We start from the raw sequence: 26,607 nt of genomic DNA, 5'->3' as shown, positions 1-26,607 counted from the left end.
TAAAACATATTTTACTTTAAAAATGAGGCCTCTCTGAGCCTGTCAATATGGCTGGATGTCACACATGAATAAACCTAACATGACTGATTTAAAATTAGAATGCTTTGCAACTGTTTTACAAGAAATAAATAATACTATTTAATACTACAATGGATTTCTACTGAGGTTGAATCCTGGTTGTATCAGTTGAGCCAGGATATGCAAAATGGGCTAGAAGCTCAGTTTGCGTGGCGTAAGAGAAAGCCAAATCGGAGGTTTCGTGGGAAGGGCAGAGGGAAGTCTAAGAGGGAGGAGAGGAAGCTAGAGGGGAGGAGGTAGAGCATAGAAGGACTGGTGAGATGGAAAGAGATGGGGTGAGTTGGGGGGTGGTGGTAAGACCTTTAAGAAGGATTTCTTGGAGTCAGAATAGGTGTCCATGTTACTATGATGTAAACTTACCACCACCTCCATCTCCTGCAAACCTTCAGCTGGTTTAGCCTTTTTTGAGCAACGTGACCATTAAAATATAAGTTCCTCTAGATTTCACAGAAATTTTGTGGAGGACATTAGACCTTCAGCAGGTGTAGAATAGAGGTTTGAGCAATTGTATCTAGAGCTTAAGGAACAAGGAGACCCCTGTAGATATCTGGTTACTCAGGGCACTGAAATTTGAAATTTATGTACATATAAACATGTCTTTCTTCCTTATTCCATTACTTTGAAATTTACATATCTTAAAACAAGATGGGGAAAGAGATAAAAACCATATACATATAAAGCTGAATTTCAGCTTTACAGTACAAAACAACTGAGTATCTTTCATACAGTTTTTTTCTTTCTCATGTATTAATTTCATTGATGTTCCGGATGCATGAAAGATCTTCCAGCAAGTGGCCAGAACATGAAGATATTCTTAACGTGCAGTTGGGAGACTTGGAAAATACAGTCTTAATAATACATGTTCTTATCCCACCAGCCTGTAGAGTTAGAAAAATCAATTAGAAATGGAGAGTCTGTTGAAGTAGATAAACAAAGCCTTGAAAGTCACGTTACTACTTACTTCCAGGGTAGAGTCTGATGAAAAGTTTTCGTATCTCATCATACACCCAAATCAGAATGGCATATGGCACAGCCACAAACCAATACTGAGGCCTGGAAGTAGAAGGGAAGAAGGTGAGTCCCAATGCATCTGAAGGAAATGCCCAACCCCCCAACCATGAGGCAGAGAGCTGCTTGTAGTTTTCCCTGCCTTACCGGAAACAACTACCACTTCACTGGGTCACACAACGTAAAACTGAAAAGCTTTTTATTTAACCTGGCGTGTGACTCTTGGAAGCAACCTTTACCTTTGAAGTGACCTACTGGATGAGAATAAAGAAGGGATAATGGAGTTTGGAAAATCCACTTCTTCTTGGGAAAACTGGCAGGTCAAATCCTCTAACTCATATAGAACTTACTTATTTTTATCTCTTTAGAAAGTCTCGGTGGGTGGGGAGGGGTGGGAAGAAACCATGAAATCCCAACGTTACAGTTATGATCGCTTAGAGTGGGGACTGTTTTTTTTCCTACCCACTGTTATAAGAACTCACCGAAGCATAGTGAAATTCAGGGCTGTGACACTTCCAAGGCCATAGGAGAGGATTAATGCTATGATAATCTGTGAGACAAGCCCTACCCAGATGACTTTATTTCTGCAAGACACACAAAAGTAAACATTCTGAATTCACATGGTAGTATGGATGCCACCCATGAGAGGGACACCATCCAGCAGAGTCAGTGCCTACATTACAGGTATGACCATAGTTTTAGGCCTTTTGACCAACAGGCCACTCCCTCCCTCTACTTTTTTTTAAAAATATTTTTATTGAGAAATATCCAAGCACATACAATCCAACCACATTATACAATCAATGGCTCACAATGCCACAACATAGTTGTATATTCTTCACCATGATCATTTTTAGAACATTTGCATACTCCAAAAAATAAATTAAAAAAAAAAAGAACTCATACATTCCATATCCCTAACCCTTCCCTCTCATTGATCCATTGGGTAGTATTTCAGTCTGCCTATTTTTACCCTTTATCTCCCCCTATTATTTATTTATTTATTATTCTTTTTTTTTTTACTCATCTGTCCATACCCTGGATAAAAGGAGCATCAGACACAAAGTTTTTACAACCACACAATCACACTGTCTTCCTCATGAATTAAGGCTATTGGAACACAGTTCAACTGTTTCAGGTACTTCCCTCCAGCCACTGTAATACACCATAAACTAAAAAGGGATATCTATATAATGTGTAAGAATAACTTGACTCTGTTTGAAATCTCTCAGCCACTGAGAATTTATTTTGTCTCATTTTTTTTCTATCAATTTTTGGTCTAGAAGGCTTTTTCATTCTCATAACTCTGGGTCCTGGCTCATCCCCGGGAGTCAGGTCCCACATTGCCTGGGAGGGTAACACCCTGGGAGTCATGTCCCATGTAGGGGGAAGGGTAGTGAGTTCACCTGCCAGATTGGCTTAGGGAGAAAGGCCACATCTGAGCAACAAAAGAGGTTCTCTAGGAGTAACTCTTAGGCATAATTATCAGTAGGCTTAGCTTCTCCTTTGTGGGAATACGCTTCCTAAGATCACACCCCAAGTTTGAGGGCTCAGTCTATTGAATTTATTGTCCCCACTGCTTGAGAGAATTTCAGAAATTCTCTAGAGAGGGAAGTTGAATATTTCCTCCTTTCTCCCCAGTCCCCCAATAAGACTTTGCAAATACTTTTTCTCTGTCCAAATTAGTCTGGGGTATTTTGGGGCATCACACTAACCTGTAAAAATCAACAAGATCCCATGCCCTATTCAAGATTCCATGTAATTATGTTGTTCAAGTAAACTGACCATACCAGTTAAATCAGATAATGTGCTACCCAAAATATAACTTTTGCACCAAATAAATATCTCTCCCTTTGGTCTCATACAAAGTTTGAAAATATGGGCCATATCATCCTTTAACCAGTATTCTGATTTACCTTAGTCCTATCCTGATCAGCTTCATTCATATTTCTAGATGAAGTCTGATCACTTTTTTAGCTTTTTAAATAGTTGCTGAATGGGATAATGCTAACTTTCTTAGCTTCAGTGTTCTAAATCTGAGTCTCAGGTATTGCATAAATACCTGAAGTTTCAGGGAATGACCAGGTTATGCACAAATAGCTCAGGATCTCAGAATTTGGAAATATCAGTTACAACTCCTAAATAAATGTGACTGCTGTAAGAGCTTACAATCCAGGAACATTTACAATAGGCCCAACCTGATAACCCATGCTCTTGGCTTCAATTCTCTGACTTGTGTATTATAGTTAATTCATATGTGAGCCTCCCTCCATTTTTAATCCCTGGCATTTCAGGCCCAGGGGCTAAACCATGAGATCACAATTAATACCTGAAAAGACCCTGCTGGAAGATGGAATTCCTCCGGGTTTTCCTGATGAGCAGATCTGCTAGTTGCTGGATCATAATGCCAGTAAAGAAGGCTGTGTAACCTGTCCATTCTAGGTACTTCCTCTGGTATCTTGTCTGTCAATGAGCAGAGAAGGAGAGCATAAGACCAAGGAGAGAAAACTTTTGGGAGATTTCAATCCGGTTTTGTAAAGTTTTCTTCCCTTTCCCTAATTTACCAAGACTGATGGCAGATCACCTCCTTGTGTCCCCTTCAACCAGGGAGTAGGGAAAGAATGTTGATTTAATTTATTTGGCCCAATTGTGAGGGTATTGTTTTGATCACTCTTTCAGACCAATTGTCAAACTATTATTAAAAAGTTTAGCACTTGGGATTTAATTTGAGAGAGAAGGCTGGGCTCTGGCAAAGGCCAATCAGTGTAACTAATCCTTATTAACTGAGAAAAATTTTACCTTCTTTGTTCATAAGTTCAGAGATCAGTGCGGCAGGACAGTGATGAGAGGAGAGAACCAATGGTATAGGATGGTCAGGGTAGCCTCCCTTACCCATTCTTGTCCATAGTTGTCTTCCAAGTCATTTATGCTGTCCTTCTCCCATTCTACCCTGAGGTTGATGAGACTGTTGGGTGTAAACCCCTCTTGGGCATAAATGGCAAAATAAACAACAAAAGCTCCCAGGGATTGCATGAGGCCTAAAAGAATAAAGAGATCAGGATCGAGGTCTGTAATGACTTTGGAGAACTGCCTTACCTTCACTCTCCTTTCAGTTTCTCCTCCTCCCAATCCCAGCCCCACAAGAAATAACACAGCCTCTGAGTGTGACTCCAACTGAAATGCATTCTCTGGGTGGACCCTCTCTTATGTGACAAGCCAGAAATGCCCTTATCATACCAATGTGCAGGTAAGAGTACAGGGCCAATGGCTTGTTCACCAGCCTGTCCTTCTTCTTGTGGCGAGGCTTCCTGTTCATAATGTCACTTTCAGCTTTCTCATAAGCCAAGGCGATGGAGGGAATCTAGAGAGAGGAGAGAGACTGTGAATCTCAATTCCAAGATACCAAGCTCTATCAATAATGATGGTAACACTGTTACTGGTCATAGAAAGTCACATGACTATATGTAACTTAAAGGTGAGAGGCAAGTATAATATTATGTGTCCAGAAAGAGGAGACTCAATGCCACAGCTACCATGCCACCTTGCTCCTTTTAATTTTTGTCAGAGATTGGTTGATTTTAGAGCCTAGACGTTCTGAAGCTCTACATATGCTAGGATTACACATGTAATATTTGAATGTGACCTCACTATTTAACTGTTTGTAGAGCTAGAATTTATTAATCAATTAACAAAAATATGGCATTTCTATCGATCCTTCTGAATTCCAGAACAAAGAAAAATAATCCTGTAAAATAAGTCAAGACTCTGAACTTCACTTTTTTTTTTAATGTATATGTTCTAGATGATGGGGGAACTCAAGAACTCAAAATATCATGGTAGTGGGGAGCCAAGAGCTCTGGAATATTTTGAGATTATCACTTAGCTGAAATTTTTTTTCAAATCATGGAATGGAATGTTAAAAAGAAAGAAAAGATAAAACCTTGGAATAAAAAATAATGATGGTAACAGCAGTGGCACAGCAAGGGTTTGGGGTTATATGGGACTGGTCCATCCATTGTACAGACAATAAAAGGGTATGCATTGTCTGTATAGAATTTCAAAAAAATCAATCTTTCTTTTCTCATGGCCACATGCTGACAGTTGTGAACATGGCTAGTTATAAACCACTTTTTCCTTCCTGGAGTGGATTTCTCTCATCACCCTTCACCCCTCCTTTGATATGCCACTGGGTCACCATGCCATAAGGGGAAGCAGCGTCGTCAAATCTTAGCATGGGGTGCAGTGGTTTACTTTGACAGATTTTTCTCATTCTTTACTTAGACTTGTGGTCAGGGGACCAGTGGAATGGGGCACAACCTTAGAGCTCATTAGAAATGCAGAGATTCAGGCTCCTCTGTAGCACCCAAGTCTGAGAAACAAGGATTTAGTTCAGTCCTGGCTCTTGAAGGTGATAACCCTGACGTCCACATCACTAGGGTATTTCTCAGACCCTTGTGCCCTTTCATGCTACTTACTATGTCTGTGCCCAAGTCAATGAACAGGATGGTAATGGTGCCAATGGGCAGGGGGAGCCCAACGGTAATGTAGATCAAAAAGGGGCAAAGCTCAGCAATGTTCTTCGTCAGAGTGTAAGCAATAGTCTTCTTTAGGTTGTCAAAGATCAGACGGCCTAGGTAAAGATATTTCCCCTTATAGGACTTGCCTCAAGTCCCTGAGGTGCCCACCACCCTCAGTAAAGCCACCTGAGTCCTTGTTTACCTTCCTCTACCCCTGTGACTATAGATGCAAAGTTGTCATCCAGTAGGACCATGTCAGCAGCATTTTTGGCTGCATCAGAACCTGCTATCCCCATGGCAATTCCAATGTCTGCCTTCTTTAGGGCTGGGGAGTCATTCACACCATCCCCTGTCACAGCAACAACTGCATCCTGTGGGGAACAAGATGAGAAGATGTAAATGAGCAGGTCTAGGGATTATGGATTTGCAAGAACAACATGGTCTCAATGTCTTCTGGAGGCGAGGAGGACTACTGAGCTGAAATGAAGGACCCATTTGGGGAGACTTATCATAAAGACAAGAAATCACAGAAGCCAGAATAATGACCTCCAAATAAGATGTGTTCAAATAATAAAAACTAATGCATGTGATAAGTAAAAGTGAATGGGGATTTTTGTAGGTTTATTTTTTTCAAGTTTAGAAAGAATTTTATTTTAACATAAACATAACACAAAATTTCCCATCTTAATCATTTTTAAGTACACTTCAGTCATATTAATCACATTCCATCCACCACTAGAACTTTTCTCATCACCCAAACAGAAATCCTGTATTAAGCAATAACTCTCCCAGTCCCCGATAACTATTTTTTAAATATTTTTATTGAGATATCTTCACGCACCATACATAGTCCATTCAAAGTATACAATCAATGGCTCATAATATCATCATATAGTTGTGTATCATCACCATGATAATTTTTAGAACATACGTATCACTCCAGAAAAAGAAATAAAGAGAAAAAGAAAAATCCATACATCCCACATTCCTTACCCCTCCCTCTCATTGACTACTGGTATTGCAATCTACCCATTTTTTTTTTACCCCTTATTGCCCTCCCTATTATTTATTTATTCATTCATCCATTTATCCTTATTTTTTACTCATCTGTCCATAGCCTGGATAAAGGAAGCGTTAGCCACAAGGTTTTCACAATCACACAGTCACACTGTAAGCTATATAGTTATACAAACGTATTCAAGAGTCAAGGCTAGTGGAATGCAATTCAACAGTTTCAGGTACTTCCCTCTAGCCATTCCAATACACCATAAACTAAAAAGGGATATCTATGTAATGCATAAGACCTCCAGGATAACCTCTCAACTGAAATCTCTCAGCCACTGAGGCTTTATTTTATCTTATCTCTCTCTTCCCCTTTTTGATCTAGAAGGCTTTCTCAATCCCTTGATTCCAGGTCCTGGCTCATCCCCAGGAGTCATGCCATGTTGCCAGGTACATTTACACCCCTGGGAGTCACGTCCCATGCAGAGGAGGGAAGGCAATAGGTTCACCTGCTGAATTGGCTTAGAGAGAGAGTCCACATATGAACAACAAGAGAGGTTCTCTGGGGGTGACTCTTAGGCATAATTATCAGTAGGCTTAGCTTCTCCTTTTCAGGAATAAGCTTCATAGGGGTAAGCCCCAAGATTGAGGGCTTGGCCTATTAACTTGGTTGTCCCCAATGCTTGAGAGAATATCAGGAATTCCCCAGATGGGGAAGTTTAATATTTCCTCCTTTTTCCCTGGTCCCCTGAGGGGATTTTGTAAATACTTTTTTATTCTCTGTCCAAATTACTCTGGGATGTATCTGGGCATCACACTAACCTGTACAAACCAATAAGATCTTACTCCCTGTTCAAGATTCCATGTTATTATGGCATTTGAATAAACCGACCATACAAGTTAGATATTGTGATACCAAAAATATACATTTTGTACCAAATAAACATCTCTCCCTATGGTCTCACACAGAAGTTGAAGTTTTAAAACGTAGATCATATCATAGCTTTACCCCGTATTCTGGTTTACTCCGTAACTTCTAATATACTTTCTGTCAGTATCATTTGCTTATTCTAAATGAGATTTTACGAGATACCACGCCCTGGTCTGAGATACAGATCCACGTTCAGATATTTCTCTGCATGATTATCACTGACCTGAGCCCCTTGGCCACATCCACTCACCTGTCTCTGACAACTCTCCACAATAATTAGCTTCTGCTGGGGAGATGTCCGGGCAAAGACAATTTCTGAGTGATTGGCTATAAGTTCATCCAGCTGTTCTGGGCTCATGTCCTTCAACTCCATGCCAGTTACCACAGCAGCTTTAGCATCCCTGGAAGGGTCAGAAGAAACCAAGGAGGTCAAAGAACAAATTTTAAGCTGAAACAATGTTCTCGGCAGTACCTGAGTTGAAATCATTTGGATTTCAAATCATTTGACTTCATTTGAACTAAATTTCCTTGTCTCCTGATGATTTTGTGAGATAATAGTAGTTTTAAGTACTGGGAACAATTTGGTCTCCATTCCAAGACAGTAAATAAATGTCCCCCAAGTTAGGCCATTTCCTGGTATCATATAACAAGAAGAAACTACAAAATGTTACATGCCTCATTCTATACATTTTATAAGTTTTGAGTTTTTTAGGCCTGCCTTTTCCTCATGGTGCTAAATACAAGCTGTAAAGAATTAGGAGAATCAAGGAAAAACCAAGTCTTTCCTTAGGTAGCTCCTATTCTATTCAGGACCAAATAAAAAAGCTATGAAGAAGACATTTACGTAGCTATTCCTTCTGAATAGATAAACCCAAGATGCTCACTAGGAAATGTAAGAAATCTATTATTGATGATGCAACTGGATCAGTGGCAGGTAAATTTCATATAAACCCTTTGTTTCAGTTTGTCTCACTAAATCTGGCATATAAGTATTCAGATCTACCACAGTGAATTTTGAAATTTCAGACAATGAATATATAAAGGGACATTTTTCTTGAGTGTCAATATGGTGCCTGGCATATATTACTCAAAAGTTTTGAGTGAATGAATCAAAGTGTGAACTATTGATCAAACTAGACTTGCACTATCCTGAGAGGGTATTAGGCAAAAAAAAAAAAAAGGCGATTTGCTCCAAATAGTACAGCTCTTGAAAGCTGACAGGGCAGTGCAGGAGGATTTCAGCTTCTGCTACATTGGTTCTGTGCTTACCATTTGTTAACTTGCTCCAGAGCAATGTTGAGGCGTTTTGCAATGTCTTCCACTGTCTCACTGTTGGCTGAAATGATACCGACACTCTTGGCAATAGCTTTGGCTGTGATGGGATGATCACCTGTAATCATAATGACCTAGAGCACAGACAATGAGAAAATACATATGGACAACGAGGAAGCAGCCCAGCTAAAGTAGGAACATTCAACATTGCCTACTCTACTATGACCTGGTAGAATATGGCTAGTGATTATTGTGGTTTGCCCTATGGATGGTTTGTAATCTAAGGCCAAACTGTTTCACTCAATGACACAGTGATCCCAGTGGATCTACCCTTGTACCTACTTGCTGCTTTCTTCCATTTCCTCCTCTGATGTTAGAGTAAGCCCTTTCCCCTTGATATTACTTTATTTGTGAAAGGACTGATTATTAGGCCCTTTATGAGATCTATTATGGGGTAATTCCTCATTGCTTCAACAGTCCTGATAGTAAGATGGAAATGGAATTTATATTTTGGCTTAAATATCAAAAGATGAATGGATTATAGATACTGGACCTCTAGAATAAGTAATGAAGCCTTTTATTGTCTATCATGGTCTAGGTCATGATATAGCCACTCCATAACACAGGAAGTGTTCTCACTGCAGTTTCTATTGTGGTTTATTATACATAGACACAATCTTGATTTTATAAAACAATCACTGCAATCTTAGAATGAAAGTAGAGAAAAAAGAAAGAGATTATGATATTTACTTAGAGAGACCTAAATAACTGACTATCTCCTATGATAAGTGTTTAGGGAGGGATATAACTTAAATGGAGGACTTCTTGTGCCAGGAAAATGATGCCAACCTTTATCCCAGCACTCCGACATTTGGTAACTGCATCAGGCACAGTGGACCGAGGGGGATCAATCATTGACAAGAGCCCCACAAAGCAGAAGTTGGAGGTGGGAAAGTTCATAGTGTCTATGTCAAATGAGTAGGTTTCTGGAAACTCATCTGCTGGCAGGTAGAGATGACAGAAACCTGAAATGACATGAATTTGAGAATCAATGAAACTAGAATAAGAAATAATCAAAGAAAAGGTGAACATTTTAATGTACTCACAGTTCTTTACTATTTTACCAATATATTAGAGTGTATTGGAATTAAGTCCTTCAATTTCATAATGCATTTTTTTAGAAAAGACATTTCATCCAAAAATAATTTATTGTGTGCCCATTAGGTTCTATGTTAGGCTCTGAACATATAAAGACCAAGAGTGGACAGCCCCTACTTCTGAAGATGTCCTAGTTTAGTAGAGGAACAGAAAGATAAAGTAATATCTACTCTTCATCTACCTTCGAGGGTCAGAAAGACTTCTCCAAGGAGGTAACATTTCAGCTGAATCTTGAGAGAGTATATTTTTTCTAGGGGAAAAAGGAAGGGTTGGAGGTGAAAAGGCAGAAAGAACAGCACAAGCTACTGCAGAAAGTTGAAAAAGGACTTTGGGGGTATCAAAGGAATGGTATGAAGTCCAGTCTTTAATCAAGATAGGTGGGAGATAAAAGCTATCAGAAATGGGGTAGAAACATTTATTTCACAGAAGTCATCAGCCTCTCACAAGTTGAAGTATAAGGGATCGCTGTGTCTGGTAAGACTGCCAAGATCTTGTAACTGTCTCATCAGTTTTTACATCAGATTTATTCTCAGCATGGCTTTATATATTTCAGTAAAATACTGAAAGGTCAAGAGAGGTCAATCATGAGGTTCCTAGAGCTACTACAGTCAGATGGGTATCAATCCTGTGGTGGAAAGGTGATTACCCAGTCTTGTGAGTTATTTAAGGCATTCTTAAAGCATTATAATCTCATTTATATATTTTGTCCACTTCACTAACTTTAATATCCTTTTGAAACATACATTCCATAAATTCTAACATCTCTATTGGCAATAACTTTCATGAGGCTTAATGAGCCTTAATATCAAGCATGAACTTCTGTTACCTTGAATTCATTACTCTGTGGTTCTAAACTGGTGCCATTTTGTCCACCCATGATTCTCAGAATGGAACATATTATCCCTATCACCTTAAATTACTGTCAATAGGCCCCTGCTAGTGTGGTTTCCTTCAAACTCTTATTTCCCCTGTCCCTGTTACTGGTATTACTATTTTTCTAGTTACTAAATTGGAAACTTAATCTTTTACCTTTTTTTTTTCTCCTCTAATTAATTCCTAAGTCTCACTAATTCTGTCTCTATGAAAACTCTTGGAGTCCCCCTTTCATATTTCATAGCTGTCAATCAATTCCCATCCCCTTTCACCTAAATGAGGACAGCTACCTACTTGGACCCATGCCTTTTCTGTGTTAGCTCATCTTACATGTTGCTGCCAAGCATTAAATTCTTTTCCTGCCCCTACCCCCCCCCCAAAAAAAAAACCCAAACAAACAACCCACCAGAGCTCTGATCAGCTCACCCTACTCTAACGTGAAACTCTGATTTCTCACCCCATATTAAAGGAACTCCATATCATGACCCCAATCTATCTCTCTAGCCCTCTTTCCCATGACTATGCCACCGGATATACCTTATGGCTCTCAACACTGGCTGGCATACTCAACAGTGCCTGCAGAAACCCTATCCATTCTTACCTTTGTGTTTTGGCTTATATTGCTCTCTCTATCTGGGATACTTTCCTCTACCTCCCTTACAATATTACCTGTCATTCAAGCCCCAGTTGAAAGTATAACTCCTTTCATATAATCTTTCCTTATTTTCCTTATTTGGAAGTGACCCCACCTTTCTCTGTGCTGCCATAGAGCATTGTCTTTCATATTTATCATCCTGATGATCATATTCTCCTTTATGTTATTCATGTGGATATTCACAGCACCCCTATGCAACATAAACTTTTGAAAGATGCCCATGTCATATGGTGTTTCTATCAGGAGGTGGGCAAGAGTGCTATTGCAGAGCTCACCCAGAACACGCTCCCCGAGGCCTCCCAGCTCCATGTATGCTGTGTGGAAGGCATCTGCTGTGTTCTTGTCCAGAGGCTGCTCCTGGCCATTGATCATGATGGTTCTGCACTTCTCTAAGACTCTCTCAGGGGCCCCCTTCATCACCAGGAGGAAGCGCTTGTCACTGGCGTCATCAGTCTCGTGTATGGAGAGCTGGGAAGAGGGGATGCATTGAACATGTTAAACCCAGCAAGTTCTCTAATGCTGATATCATTCTTACTACTAAGGGCCGTAAATATATACATCCTTTAATTATTAACATGATGGAAATGTGTAAAACATCTCATACTCTTGTTGGGCTACTTGTCCTTGACATGTCAAGGGGGAGGCATCATGGCATGCCCAGGCAGTTCTATGTAGTTATTGTATTTTGTGGCCAACTAATATGCAGAGGTTTAGACTTGGTCTCAGCCTAGAGAGGCCCCCTGAGTTTGAATCCAACGTCAGTGGAGCTTGCCTTTCAAACAAAGACTGGCTGCTTTACAGAAGGTACCAATGGCCAGATATCTCTATCAGCCATAAAATCTTGTGCCTTGAACATGATTTCCTGGGGTGCTCATGAGCATTGTAGGGGCTGTGCCTTCATGTCTCACCTCCTCTCTCTACCTCCCTTTTGTGAGAAGTAGTCTTTCAGGCCCAAGCTATCCTGAGCTCAGGTGGGCATGGGGCCAGCAAGGAATTCCCTATACCTTTTCAACTCAGTACTTATTTGAGATGAAATTGATAGAGGTGTGGGGAAGTGGATACTCTCATGTACAATCTTCCTGGAGGACAGTTAGACAATTTTTATATGAATACTCTTTGTACAACAATAAAATGGCCAATCCATAGATAGCCCTTATTTTATGCCAGGTATTCTTCTAAGCACTCAATAAGAACTTGAGGAAGCTGGGGTATTTTGGGAGGGAATGAGTAAATTACAAAGAAAAATTCTACCATTTTGGACCTGTCAGTTGACTCTAAATCAATAATTCTTGGAGTTTTGGATATCAAAGATGAGTAAAATTTAAAAAAATCATGGTAGAGGGACAACATAGAGTTACCAGTGAAATAAATGACCAAATAAAGACACCCAACCAACTAACCAACAATATAAAAAAAAACCCTCCTATCTATTATCACCATTTCTTAAAAGACAGGGCATTTTTAAATAAAAAAGCATGATCAATAGCAGTAAACACTTTGATAGTATGTTCTGTGTGCCAGGCATTGTTCCAAGTGCTTTGCACATGAACTCCCTTCATTCTCAAAGCAATTCTAAAGCAGTATTGTCCCCATTAACAAGTGAGGAAACTGAGGCACAGGGAGGTTAAATGACTTGTTTAAGACAAGTAGTAGGTAGGTAACTGAGTTGGGATTTGAACCTAGGCTTTCAGGCTACAGAGTCATTGCCCTTAAGCATGTTGGGTACAAAGGAAATATTTTTAATTGAACTCATCTTTATATAAAGCTTATCACATTACCCTAATTTCCAATTTGAGTTTCGCATTGCCCCCCTCCCACCACCATCCCTGGATCCATCTCAGTTTGTGGAATTACTGTTCTTAGTGAATAAGACAAGGACTTTCCACTACCTTGCCATCAGTTGACTATAATTCAGATAATTTATAACGCATGATATCTAGAACTCTGTTTTAGGTTGAGCTTTGCTCATTTACAGAGACTTCAGGTGGCCCAAATAGTTTCCTAAAAGTGTCTTTGACCTCTTTAGCAGGAGTCCCTGTGGGGATCTTTTCTTCTTTCTAGACCCAATGCTGCGAAGCCACTTTCTCCCCCAACTTTTTATACATGAGACCTCATGGAAACTACTTGTTTTTTCATTATCATATGACCAGGAATATTTTTCCTGTAGTAAGATAAAGCCTTGGCAGTATTCTGAATTTTTTTCCTGATTGGAAGATCATCTAACATAGACCTTAAAGCACAGAGTGCATGGATTTGAATCCTGGCTCTGCCCCTTACTAGCTGTGTGATAATGCTCTTACTTCTACTTTCTCATCCACAAGGGCAGAATAATAGTACCAACCTCATAGAGTTGTTATGAGAATTGAATGATATAATACATGTAGAATGCTTAGCACATAACATCCATTATTACTTTTATTATTTTAGGACTGGTCATTCTATTTTTATTTATTCATTTTTTATCATGGGCAGGCACCAGGAATTGAACCTGGTTCTCCGGCATGGCAGGTGAGAACTCCGCCTGCTGAGCCACCGTGGCCCACCCTGGTAATTCTATTTTGACTTTTTATGTTTTGAACAAGAAATCTTATTTCCTGACTTTAATATTTCAGTAATAGATTTGTTAGTTGTCTATTTGGCTAAATATGCTTCTTTATTGGCTCATTATCCACAAAGAACAAAGCAAACAGTTCTATTTCAATCCTAAATTCCATTCAAAGATGGGTAAGCAATCACCAAAAATTCTAAATAAACATGATTATTCCATTTATATGCTTTATAGTTGTGCAAAGCCCCTACTCTCAGCTTTGCACCATATGGGAAATCCTATCTACAGCAATACTTTATGCTATAATTGCCCTTTCTCCTAAAACATGAGGAAGATAGAGACGTTTGATTGTCAGCCATCCCTGGAATGAGCGGAGACAACTAGACAATTTATATGGCCACTTAAATCCTGAAAAATGGATAGAAAGGAGGTTTCCATCAACTGCACATGGGATGGAGTAGAAAGCTATGTGACTACTCATCTGAGAGATGACTGACTTGTTTTCACAAAGGGCCAGGCTTACCTGCATGGACTGAAACCAAATTGTTCTATTTCTGTGGTATGGAAAAAGCAAGGAATTTGCAAACAGACTTATTTTGAAATTTGGTTGTGTCACTTAGTTGCTGTGGGATTCTGGTCAAGTCAGTATTTTCTGAGAGTCTGTTTCCTCATTTTATAGATGTGGATTAATTAGTCCTATCTCATAGGCTTGTTGTTGTGAGGATTAAATGAGATAATGTATTTTAAATACATGACACTAAGCAAATACATTTTCCCTGTCCCCACAGCACCTCGCTTTTATTTATCCTTCTAGATATGACTTTGCCTTCAACCTGTGCAAAGGTTACTTTAAAGTCAAGATCATCATCAGCATTTTATTAGGCAATGGAAACCCAGCACAATATTTTCCCAATATAAGAAGCTGGTGGAGGTGGTAAGGATATATATTTGTAATATAGGTGGGTCATTCATAGGAGCAGTTGGCTCTGACAAGATATTCACCTCTTTTTTTCCGTTCCCTTTTTCAGGGAAAAGAAGGAGGCCAGCGAGGTAAACTTCATCTGGGTTTAACAGGCTCAGGCCCCAAGAATTATTTTGATGTCAAGTATTATTATTTTTTAAATACAAAGGCTATTTGCAGGTAGAGACATATTCTAGTGATAACAAAGAAGGCCAGGTGTGAAGAAAAACGCACCTGAAATTTGTTGGTAGAGTTAAAAGGTATTTCAGCTACTTTGCGGTTTCTTTTTCTAATTTCCATCACATCTCCCAAAATGACCTCTGAGAATTTCAAAAGAGCTGTTTCTGAGGCATCTCCAACTACAACTCTCTGGGAATCAAAAGAAATAAACAAATATTTCAGGTTCTTATGTGATTGTTTTCAATGAATCAACATGTCTTCTGACTAAGCTTACAATCTAGCTGGAGAGACAAAATGATTACAAGGCAATTTGTAAATGATTCAAGACAATCATTAGAGTGCAAACTAGATGCTGCCACCTGCTGATGGCATAGCAAAGCAGAAGCTCAAAGCAATTGGAGCTCAGTGAGGACTGGAAGGTTTCATGAAGGAAATAGCTATTGGACTAGATTTGGAAAAATGGGTGGGTTATAGAGGAGCCAGAAGAAAGCCTTACAGAATCAGAATGCCTTGTGTGAAGGTGGAAGAATGGAAGTCTCTAGGGAGTGCTGGAAGAGAGGATGGACATGGGGGATAGGTAAGATTATGGAAGATCATGATGGGTATGCCAAGGTCTTGACTCAAGAAGCATGAGAAGCAGCAGGAAAACCCTGAAAACTTCTGAGCAAAGGTAGGCAAAGATAAAAGCAGTATTTAAGGAAATTTTGTGGCTTGTGTGAAGGACTGGAGGAGGGATAAACTGGAATCATGGGGGCCAAGTAAGAAGCTGTTACAGTTATTTAGATAGAAGGCACTGATGATAATATAAATGTAAAATTAGATATATTCTGAAGTAAGAATGATAGGATTTGGTGAGTCACTAGACATAAGAAAAGGAAGCAGTTAAAGATGACTTCCAAAAGTTTTGGTCTGAATGAAAAAAAGTAGTATGGTTATACATTGGAAATAAAACAGTTGGAATGGGATATTTATTGGTTTGGAACCAGGTTGGGCCCAGATGGAAGGTAATTTGTCAAGAGTTAATGATCATAGCAGGACTTACAACTTGATGACCATAGCAGGACTCACAGTTAGTTGGAGGTCCAGGTTGGGTTTTGCGTGAGAAATTAGAAATGAAGAAAAAGATCTGAGAATATGAACAGAGAAGTGGTTGGCCAAAATGAGAATTAATGAGTTGTCTGATAGAGAAAGAAAAACAAACACATGTAAAATATAAGAAAGAGGAAGACCTAGCGAAGGAAACAGTTGCAAATAGAAAAGTTTGAGACCAGAGGGTCAGTGACTCATGGTAAGGGGTGTTGGTAGGTGAGGAGGAAAGAGGAAGGGAGAAGGGAGGGAGAGAAAGAGTGGAATGGGGAAAGACAGGGAGATGGGAAAAAGCTTATCATTTAGTCCAATATACCAAGACCCTTTGGTGCCCTACTCACCATATGTGAGTCAAGAGGACTATGCCCTAATATTAATCCCTTTATGTCCATTCAATTATATTTTAAACTTCAGTGAATGGCATTTATATAATAAAGCAACTTTGATGGTATCTACTTAGCTGGTAAAGAAATTAGGGAAGGCAAGTAACTTAAAGACACATTCATTTTCTGGTATGAGATAGATTTTGAGATTACCTAAAGTAAACATTCTGAGAACTTTTAAAAATGTGATTTCTCAAAGCTAGTTGGAGAGATTAAATCAAGCACCAAATCAGAAGAGAGAAAGTGACTTCATACTGGCTGTGATTTAAGTTCAAGTTAGGCAGAGGCTTTACCTTCATGATGGGAACATTTTCCTGTCCTGGCTTGAACTCAGCTCTGTTACACAGTGTTATTATCCTGGATAAGGAGGCCCAGGTTCCGGAGCTTTGGTCAAACATTTGGTCTGGAAAACAAAGAAAAGGGAGCAGTCACTGTGGGCGCTGAATGCCATCAAGTAGTTCACTGTCCAGTGATTCTCAAAGACTTCTGAGTAATACTACCATGCTTGGTCCAAACACTTTGGATTGTAAGGAAGTTCCGGAAGACTCACTTGAATGTTCTTCACTTGTGTCCGCCATGAAGATCTGATTATCAAACCACAGGTGAGCCACGGTCATCCTGTTCTGAGTCAGAGTCCCGGTTTTATCAGAGCAGATGATAGAGGTGGAGCCAAGGGTCTCTACGGCCTCCAGGTTCTTCACCAGGCAGTTCTTCTTGGCCATCCGTTTTGCTGTCAGGGACAGAGCCACCTGGACAGGAGAAGGGGAAAAGCATGTAAGTATCTAGGTGTAGCTGTGATTGAATTTTAGGAGGCAGCAGGACTACTTTTAGGAGAGAGGTATAGTTATAGATGTAGTGGTTTATAAGCCTTATATGCCACAATACTTTTTGTTTTATTTTATTTTAACATGGAACACGTTTTTATCCCTTCATCCCTTGAAGAAAATGATCCTGATGGACCCACAGGCAGCAAAAAGAGGTAAGGTTGCTATGGGCTGTCCTTATGAATAATTACGAGGAGAGCTTTGGCCACACAGCTCCTATGTTATCCTTAAGGATAAATGTATAAGACAGATTTTAACTGGTATATGCCATGGAGATTATCCCAAAGGACTTGTTTATTGCTTTGAGGAATCAAGCAGTATTTGTATTTCTTTTTTTGCGGTGTGGGGTGGTGGGGCAGTGGTGTGCATGGACTGGAAATTGAACCTGAGTCTCCGGCATGGCAGGTGAGAATTCTACTACTGAATCACCCATGCACCTTTGTATTTCATTTTAAGAACTCCATATTTTAAAGCTCCAGATCTCAAAAGTTCTGTTGGCTTCAATTTCTTTAGATAACAGTCTTCTGGTGTCAGAAGAGAACTGGAGTTCAAGAAAGAAACTCTCCTCTCTGTCTTTGTGATCATTACTTAGATCAGTGAATATGTAGGACATCTCTACATAGACCTGGAAATATGACTCTCCTGCCCCCACCCACAGGGCCTCCACAGCAGAGTCTGGGGAGAAGGTTGGCTTTGGTTGCAGGATTCAACTAGGTGGATTGTTATCAAAACTGAATTTGGGGGTGAGGTCAGGAAAGGGATGATTGCTTTGAAGAAAATGCAAGAATTTTGTTGTTTTGATCCTGAGAGAGGGAAGTGACATAAGGCACAGGTGAAGACTATGTATGAGTGCCTAAATTGTAGGAATTGCCAGGAAAGGTAGAAAAGGCAGTAAGTGCCTGAAAATAATCAATCAATGATGGTTTGAGTTGATCCTACTGGATCTTAAGGGACAAGGGAATACAGGAATTACAGATAAAACTGAAAATGAAAATATAAAATGTTTAAGGACAATGCATTCTAATATTTAAAATATCACAGTTTCTTTTGTCCCTATAAGAAACAATCTATCCAGAATGTTCTATTTTTTGTCCCTTAAGGGGAAGGAGTTTCCTTTTAAAGACAGAGGTGGCATTATTGTTTGTTGGTTGGGGCTTAAATAGCATAGATATTATGAATTACAATGTCAGGGGATAGGAAGAGTTGTTGGTTACCTAACAGCAGGGACTCACAGTGACTGTAGCCAAGAGGCCCTCAGGCACATTGGCCACAATGATGCCAATGAAGAAGATTATGGAGTCCAGTACATGGTACTTCATGGACACTGCAATGATGAAGAAAAGGATGCCGATAGAGACGGCCACTCCTGCCACAATATGAACAAAGTGCTCGATCTCAATGGCAATGGGAGTCTTCTCATTTCCAACTCCTGAAGCCAGTGATGCAATCTGTCCAATGATGGTGCGGTCCCCTGTGTTGATGACCATGCCAGTTGCTGTGCCTATGGGGAAGGGAGACATTTTATTCCAGGGGCCCGTAGCTATGGAGGAACACAACTTGCTTTACAGCCTTCTCTTTGGTGGCTTAAACCAGTATATGACATAACAAAGACCAGACACCAGATCTCTGGCTCTTCAATTTCATGTTTGTTTTTTTCTTTTTTTTTCCCCTGGGAAGAGCTTTGTAAGAAGAGATAAGGAGACAGCAACATAGGCTTAAGAAGAAAAAGTGACAGGAGCTGGGGGGAGGAGGCAGCTAGACTTACCTTCTAAACAGGTTGTAGAATAGAAGGCAATATTCTTTGTTTCCAGGGGATTTTCATGAGTAAAGTCACAGGAGCGGGACTGGGGTTCAGATTCCCCAGTGAGGGATGAATTGTCTACCTGGAAGGTATTTTGAAAAAAGTTCAAAACTAGGTGCTTTGTAAAGTAATCATGTTAAAACACTGAATGAAGCTGCATCTGAACTATAGGGGTTTTTTTTTGTTTTTTTTTTTTACTATTATTATTACTTTTATTTTTTTCCTCTATATTAACGTTCTATATCTTTAAAAAAAAAAAAAAACACACACAAAAAAACTAGGTGCTTTGCTTCCTGCCTCAGTTCTCTAAAGTCAGGACATCAAGAATGCCAAGTTACAAGGATGAACTTTAGGGGTGCCCCATGATACTCACCCTACATCCCTGAGTAGACAGCAGTCTGATGTCTGCAGGAATCTGGTCTCCTCCTTTAATCTCTACTATGTCCCCCACCACCAGCTGCTCTGCAGGGATTATTTTCTTCTCTGCATCTCGGATGACAAGAGCTTGCTAGGAAAGAAAACTGTGATGGATGCCTCACTCCTGAAATAATCCTAATACCCCTCTTTGTCTATACCTCTGCCAAATCTGTTTATAATATCTAGGAAGAGTACTGAAGGTTAAACCAAAGGGTTTAATAACCTTGCAAAAGTGAAACTTTAATGAGGTGGATCTCTATCTTCTTAGCATGGAAGAAATAATCCTTTTCCCATCCACAATTTCTCCTTTCAACTGGCACTTTATGGGGTTGGGGGGGCAACATGTTTTCTCTGCTCTCTGTTGACAGTAGTGCAGGAACTCCTTACAGGAATACCCAGCAGACAGTTCTATATGATGATGAGAGCACTGGGTCTCCCATGCTGGTATCATTTTGGGGCACCATATACTAAAACCCAAGAATGGGGGCAAAAGAATGGGTCATTAGCAAAAAATTAGAGGTTGACCCCTTGCTGCCAGTGAACAATCCTCAGCTGCTACAGTTTACTCCCTAAATCATCTGGATTAATGAAGCAGTCAGAATGGCTCACAAAGGCTTAAGAGCAGTAGCAGATGTTTTGCAGCAACTAAAGTTTCTCTTCTTCTTTACTGCCATCAAAACATTTTTCTATGTCTTACTTTGATCATCTTAAGACTCTGTGAGGACACCAGGATTCAGAAAGATTAGGTAGTTTATCCAAGATTTCTCAGCCAGCAAATGATGGAGCCAGGGCTAGAGCACAGACTCTGTACAAGAGGACTGCAGATACAGGAAGAGGGACGATGGGGCTACTCACCTTTGGAATCATTTTACTGAAGCTAGCCATGATGTTGGTGCTTTTTGCCTCCTGGTAATAAGCAAAGCACCCAGTTAAAATAACAACCAGGGCAAGCACAGATCCCAGATACACCTGAGTGATAAAGAGAGGAACCAATCAGTAAAACAAATATTAGGAATGAGCCAGATGCTAGGGTGAGATCACTCTCCAGGGAATGGTGAGATGCATATTGTGTCGTGGTATAATTTATATATTAAATGTACCCATTTTAAGTGTACAATTGAATTACTTATAGTAAATTTATAGATTTATGCAATAATCATGACAATCTCGTTTTACAACATTTCCATCACCCCCCAAAAGATCCCTTGTCCCTGTCTGCAGACACCCTACACCCCCTTCCCAGCCCCCAGCTCATCTACTTTGTCTCTATAAATTTGCCTTTTCTGGAATTTCATGTAAATGGAATCATATGAATGGTCTTTTGCACCTGGGTTCTTTCTCTTAGCACAATATCGGTCAATTTGGTGCAGTTTTTGCACCTAGTTCTTGGCAGGCATAGATGCTCTTCATGTTAAGGTGAGAGAGTTAGCTTTGAGGAGAAAAATCCAAAAACACTTCATATGGATCTAGATTTTTTTCCCCCACCTTAGGAACGCACAGTGCTTTCTCACTTGAAAAAAAAAGCAGTTCATTCTTATACTGCTTCTGAGACATGAGAAAGCCGGATATGATGTCTATTTTACAGATGGAAAATTGATTACTTTTTCTAAAACCTATGAAGTGATCAGTGGTAGCCACCTGATTGTAGTTCAGGGCTCTGCCCACTACAGCCTTATTTTATGCTTCTCTTCTCCACTACTACTAATTTAGCAAAACAGTATAGTAAAACCAACAACATGGCCTTACATTGTCTAGGGATGAGGACTTATCGTTGGAGTACTGAATCCCATATGCGATCCAGCACAGGACGGCTCCTATCCACAGAAGGATGGAGAATCCCCCCACCATCTGCTTGAGGAACTTGATGATCTCGGGTGTTTCCTTGGGAGGGCTCAGCGAGTTGTCACCATCCCGAGCCAGCAGCTCTGCAGCTCTGGCACTGGAGAGGCCCTGAGAAAGCCAAACAAAACCAAATATGAGTAAGACATTCCTTTTCCCTCAGGGGTTGGACTTGACATCTCTGCAAGCTGTGCTTAGGCTTCAAGGTGCCAGTCTAAAGGCGGTCCTGAGAGGAGTGGATGCTTGACCCATTCCCTCCCCGCTTTTAAAGACTATTTAATCCTAATATCAGCCAGGCATCATTTTTACATTCTCCCCATGTATTCACTCATTTATTCTGCAAAATAATTCTTTGAGGAAGGTACTATTATTCTCATTTTACAGATGTGGAAATTGAGTCACAATGAGGTTAAATAACCTGCCCAAAGTCACCAGCTAGTAAATGGTAGCCCCAGGATTCAGCCTCAGCACCCTGACTCCAGAGCCCAAGTTCTTAACCACTATACTATGCTCTGCTAAGGAATTTAAATTTCTTAGAGAATTATTCTGAGATAGGACTATTTTTGCTAATGAAGATTTAAAATACAGAAGCTAGTTGCCAGGGCAATTATCCAATTCCAGTCAAAAGAATTGTTTATGGCCAAGCATACAGCACAGAAAAAGGGTTTTATGGGGCCATGGTTCAGACATACAAGCTCTGTGGGCAAACCAGCCCTTCTGTCATGGTCCAGGCATGGGAAGTATAGTGTTCTCTAAGTTGCTGCTACAGGTCACTTATCCTAAAGGTGACATCTACTGTTCCAACCCCCAGGCCCACAACCTTTCCCTGTGTATAGTCAGAAAACTTCTCTTCTGACACCTGGTTCCCTGGTGACTTACCGTAACAATATCTGTACCATATTTATTTTCCAATTCCTTATTGTTGAGTTTATGGTCATCCTGAAAGATATGAAAGGAAGAAAAGAGTGGATTAAATACTTCTAGAAAACTCCAACCCTGAGATTTAACCAACACACAAAAACTTGGAGTGACACCGATGATGAGAAAAACGGGAAGGAATGAGAAAATTCCATTGTGGCAATTGACTGTGGCAGCCATGGATGGAGGCACTGCTGCAAGAGTCTTTTCCTAACTCTTGGGCTAGGTGGTTTCCTGGCCATGCCCAAGGAGTTCAGACTTAGTTTGCCGTTTACAGCCTAGTACCTGTTGTTAGCTTTTATTGACAAAGCAGTGCCTCTCATCTCATAGTTGGTCACTACTGCACACAAGTCCTAAGAGGCCTGTCTTGCAGGTACTGGCCCTCTGGATGTTTGATTCAGACCTATTCTGGGATTAGTCGAGGGTAATGGGTAATACCAAATCAAATCCACTGCATTTTACTTGATGACTTGCTTTGAGCAATTACTACGATTGCATGTTCGGACAACTCCTTACCCTTGCAGCCCTGATGGGAATACCTGGCACAGGGACACACGCCTTTCCCTATTCAAGAAATGAGGTTGTTCAATGGTTAGAACTAAAAATCTGCTAAATAAATATCAGTGTGACCCACACTTGCTAATTCTACCATGGAATCATTTGACTAAAACAAAGTTTCTCAATTTCGGTACCATTTTCATTTTGGGCCTTATAATTCTTTGTTGAGAGGGTCTGTCCTGTGTATTGTACAATGTTAAACAGCATCCTGGCTTCAACCCCCTTGATGCCAACAGGGCTTCCCTGAGTTATAACAACTGAACTGTTTTTAAATATTGCCATATGTCCTGTGTGTGTGTACAAATCACACACACCCCTTTCCTGTTGAGAACCACTGGGCTAAAGGACCAGAAGCTGCTTCCTATAGCAGAAAACTGAGGTTAAGTCTTCCTCACTCCACCTAGAAAAGCCAGCAGTCAGAAAAGACAAAGTTTGTTTATTCTTAATTATCCTTTTGGATGATTCTTTAATCCCTGATTATCTGAAAGAAAGGTTTATACTGGGATTGGTCCCAGCACCATCTCTTCTTAAGTATATGAATAAAAAAAGTCTCATGTTGCATTAAGCCTTCCAGCAAAATCCAACTGTTACCTTAGCCCTTTCCTCAGGCCGATTGTGCTTTGCTCATTCATTCATTCATTCATTCAGCTAGTATCAATCGATGGTGACATTGCTGAGGATTCAGAGGATTAAGGAACAGTAGTAGGCACAGCCCTACCTACTCCCTTCAGTCCATGGGTAAACAGCCTGCACAAAGCACAGCAGTGTGCCGACTTCCGAGCAGATGTGAACAACGGATGCTTACAGCTGCAGCTGTTGTGGCAGGACCTCACACTTTATGGAAGGTGTCAATATCGTGGAATGGGGTCTCTCTCCTTCCTTTCTCCTGTGCTTCGGGGATGAGAACACGTGCCTGGGGCACACTTTGCTGGCCAGCACTGGAATTGCACAGGGCAGTCACTTGACACTCAGGTTCGGGTCATTACAAATCTGCCGATGTTTATTCAGAAGCCAGGAATATTTTAGTTATCATCACATTTCTAAGGGCTGGAGAGCTCAGATACCAAAGCACCCATGTACCCTGTCTCAAATTAAAGGACTCATGCAAGGAGGCTAGGAAAAAAGATGGAAAGAAAGCTGTTCCTTTCTGGGCATGGAACTTGTTTTTCTATAATACATGTCTTCACGAAATGCTCAAAGAAGGACATTCTAATTGTACTGAGAAAATGGATATATATTAATTTGTAAGTAGCAAATTCAAGGAAGAACAGCTAGGTCTTCAGTCTTAAATGCTAGAGATACATAGGGAATGATAATTACTATTTATCAAGCAACCACTATGTGTCTGGTACTGTGCTGAGTCTTTTTCCTGTTTTAACCTCTTAACAATCCTAAGAGGTATGTACTGTTTTGAATTCTTTTTTTTAACAAAGGGGAAATTGAAATTTAAGTCAAACCCAGATTTGAATTCGGATCACTTCAATTTCAGACTTGTGTCAGAATATATAACAATGAATGCCCAGCGGTATACTGATAAATGCTTACCAAGCTCTTCAGAAAAAAAGAAGAAAAGACCTAATTTGTAGCATTTGCTGATTTCCCACCTTAGCCAGATTTTAAGCTAATAATGCAATGTCAGTCAGCTTGCTGAATTCCTGAACATTTAGCAATTGGCTCTCTGGCCCATAGGCCCTTAAACCTTCATGGACGATAGGGACAATCTAACAAAATCTCAAGCTCATATAGAAATTTCCCCCTTGCCATTCCTGAGATAAAATTGATTACATTTCAGTTCACTCTCAGGCAGCTCCTTTCCTTGGCAGCCAGCTCTTAATAACAATATTATATACACCCAGAAAGCATTTTAAATACCAAATGCTTTCGCTCTTATCTCCTATTCCATGCATACCCCTGCAAATTGCTTATTTCCCATTTTACGTGAAGATGGTGGAGCTTCAGTGAAGCTCCCAGGTACAGACTTGTGGTATGTCTAAAGCTGTCTGAATCTCAGGGCGGTATCATTACCCCTGAAACGATTCTTCTCAGGGGACCTTCTATACCCAAATACCTGGCAAGGTCTAGCGGCTTTGGTTTTCCTCCTTGGCAGGCTCAAACAGTTTCACTTCATCCATGAAAAACTGGCAAGTGCTTATTTATATCTCATTTAAGGAGCCAGGAGGGAGAGAGAGGTCCACCTAAGCCTTTGGTACCTGGAGCTAGAGACCTCCCCCCTTCCCCCTTCCATCCCCCCTCCCAGTCCTACTTGGGAGTGTCTCCCTGCAGAATGCAGGGATCCACAAAGGGTCTGGGCAGATATTATCACGCTTTTTTTTTTTTTAAAACAAGGAAACAAATCCTTGAACTTCTAATTTCTTTTTCAAGAGGCAGATTATTTGGGGCAGACAGGTTCTCAGGAAGAGGGGGACTTATTTGGTGGAAGGCTACTGACCAGATCAACTTCTTTCTTCAGTTCCTCTTTCTGGTGATTCTTTTTGCATTCCAAGCCATTGCTCTTTAGGCCCCTGTACTTCTCCTTGCCATCCCCCTGGTCTTTCTTCTCTATGTCTTTAGTTCCACTGAGTTCCACAGAATAGATTTTTGGTGTTTTCTGAAAGAGAAGCAAAGTGCAATACTGGCCCAGGATGGAGCCTCTGATGTGTGCTGAGCCTCCTGCAAGGGTGAAGCGTCTGCGGGGTAGGGACACACTCTGACTGGGACCTAAACCCTCCACCCCACCCTCCACCCATCCCCCTTTTCATTCCCTGGGTGTGGAGAGGAGAGTGGGGAGCAGAGGGTTTCTTTCCTCACCTTCAAACAACCCTCCAGCTCCTTTCTTTTCTCCCATTTCATCTCCTATTTAAAAGGAGAGGTTGGTCCTCTTCTCAGGGCAGCCCCTTTCTGGGGTGCGGCAACGCTAGACTGAATCCAGCCAAAGAGCTGTAGGGTTTCCCTACAACCTGCCCCTCACAGGACACACCAGGTGTGTGCCCCCTTTCTTGGGTTGGGGGATGCCCACTGGGCTTATGAACCTCATTAATGATGGGGTCAAAGTGAGCTTACAGACTGACTTTTCTCAGGCCTCGTTCCATCCACGGACTAACTTTTCTCAGGCCACATTCCATCCATTTACCCCACCAGCCCCCCTCCTTAACCTCCAGCACGGTCCTGGAATCCAAGCTTCCCAGAGCGGGTCTAGGGCCCCTACAGCCCTTCCTTGGACATCTGGATTTCACTCTTTACCCGAGAGACTCAGGGGTCTGAACAATAGGTGCCTCTGTGTCCAGGGAGATAACCCGTGATGAGGCTCAGAGGGCGCTCAGACAAACAGACAGCCGTCCAACCCTCCACTGCAAAGAGAATTTCTCCTGGCCTCTCCCCAGCTCCCACCCGGGCCCGACCGACGCGCGCAGTCCCGGCGCCCCAGCCCAAGCTTCCTGCCCAGTGGCCGCGGGGCGCACGCACCTTGCCCATGCCGCTGGCGAGGTTGGCGCGGGACTCGGCTGGGATCCTCGGGCGACCACGGCGGCAGGAGGTCAGGTGCTGCGTGAGCCCGCTGCGGACGACATCCTGCAACCCGCTGTCGGGAGGCTGTGCTCTC

General features: G+C 41.0%; 1 protein-coding gene across 1 annotated transcript; it reads right to left on the bottom strand.

Moving 5' to 3' along the window:
- ATP12A (ATPase H+/K+ transporting non-gastric alpha2 subunit) lies at window positions 1-26,571 on the bottom strand. The gene is made up of 23 exons (XM_077155865.1): window positions 26,472-26,571; window positions 25,459-25,617; window positions 22,413-22,472; window positions 21,441-21,644; window positions 20,550-20,663; window positions 19,651-19,785; window positions 19,242-19,359; window positions 18,709-18,977; window positions 17,203-17,401; window positions 16,946-17,055; window positions 15,238-15,372; window positions 11,770-11,962; window positions 9,658-9,833; window positions 8,806-8,942; window positions 7,787-7,937; window positions 5,806-5,974; window positions 5,562-5,716; window positions 4,324-4,447; window positions 3,979-4,124; window positions 3,416-3,549; window positions 1,569-1,670; window positions 1,040-1,131; window positions 1-956 (listed from the first exon to the last, which is right to left on the bottom strand). Exons 1-23 carry the CDS (start codon window positions 26,478-26,480, stop codon window positions 928-930), a joined length of 3,120 nt encoding a protein of 1,039 aa, XP_077011980.1. The 5' UTR covers window positions 26,481-26,571; the 3' UTR covers window positions 1-927.
- Window positions 26,572-26,607: the final 36 nt, after the last annotated feature.

The sequence above is a fragment of the Tamandua tetradactyla genome, chromosome 4, assembly GCF_023851605.1.
Source record: "Tamandua tetradactyla isolate mTamTet1 chromosome 4, mTamTet1.pri, whole genome shotgun sequence".
In the NCBI taxonomy this organism is placed as follows: domain Eukaryota; kingdom Metazoa; phylum Chordata; class Mammalia; order Pilosa; family Myrmecophagidae; genus Tamandua; species Tamandua tetradactyla.
Note: the sequence above shows the minus strand (reverse complement) of the source record. Positions and strands in the feature narration are given on the sequence as shown.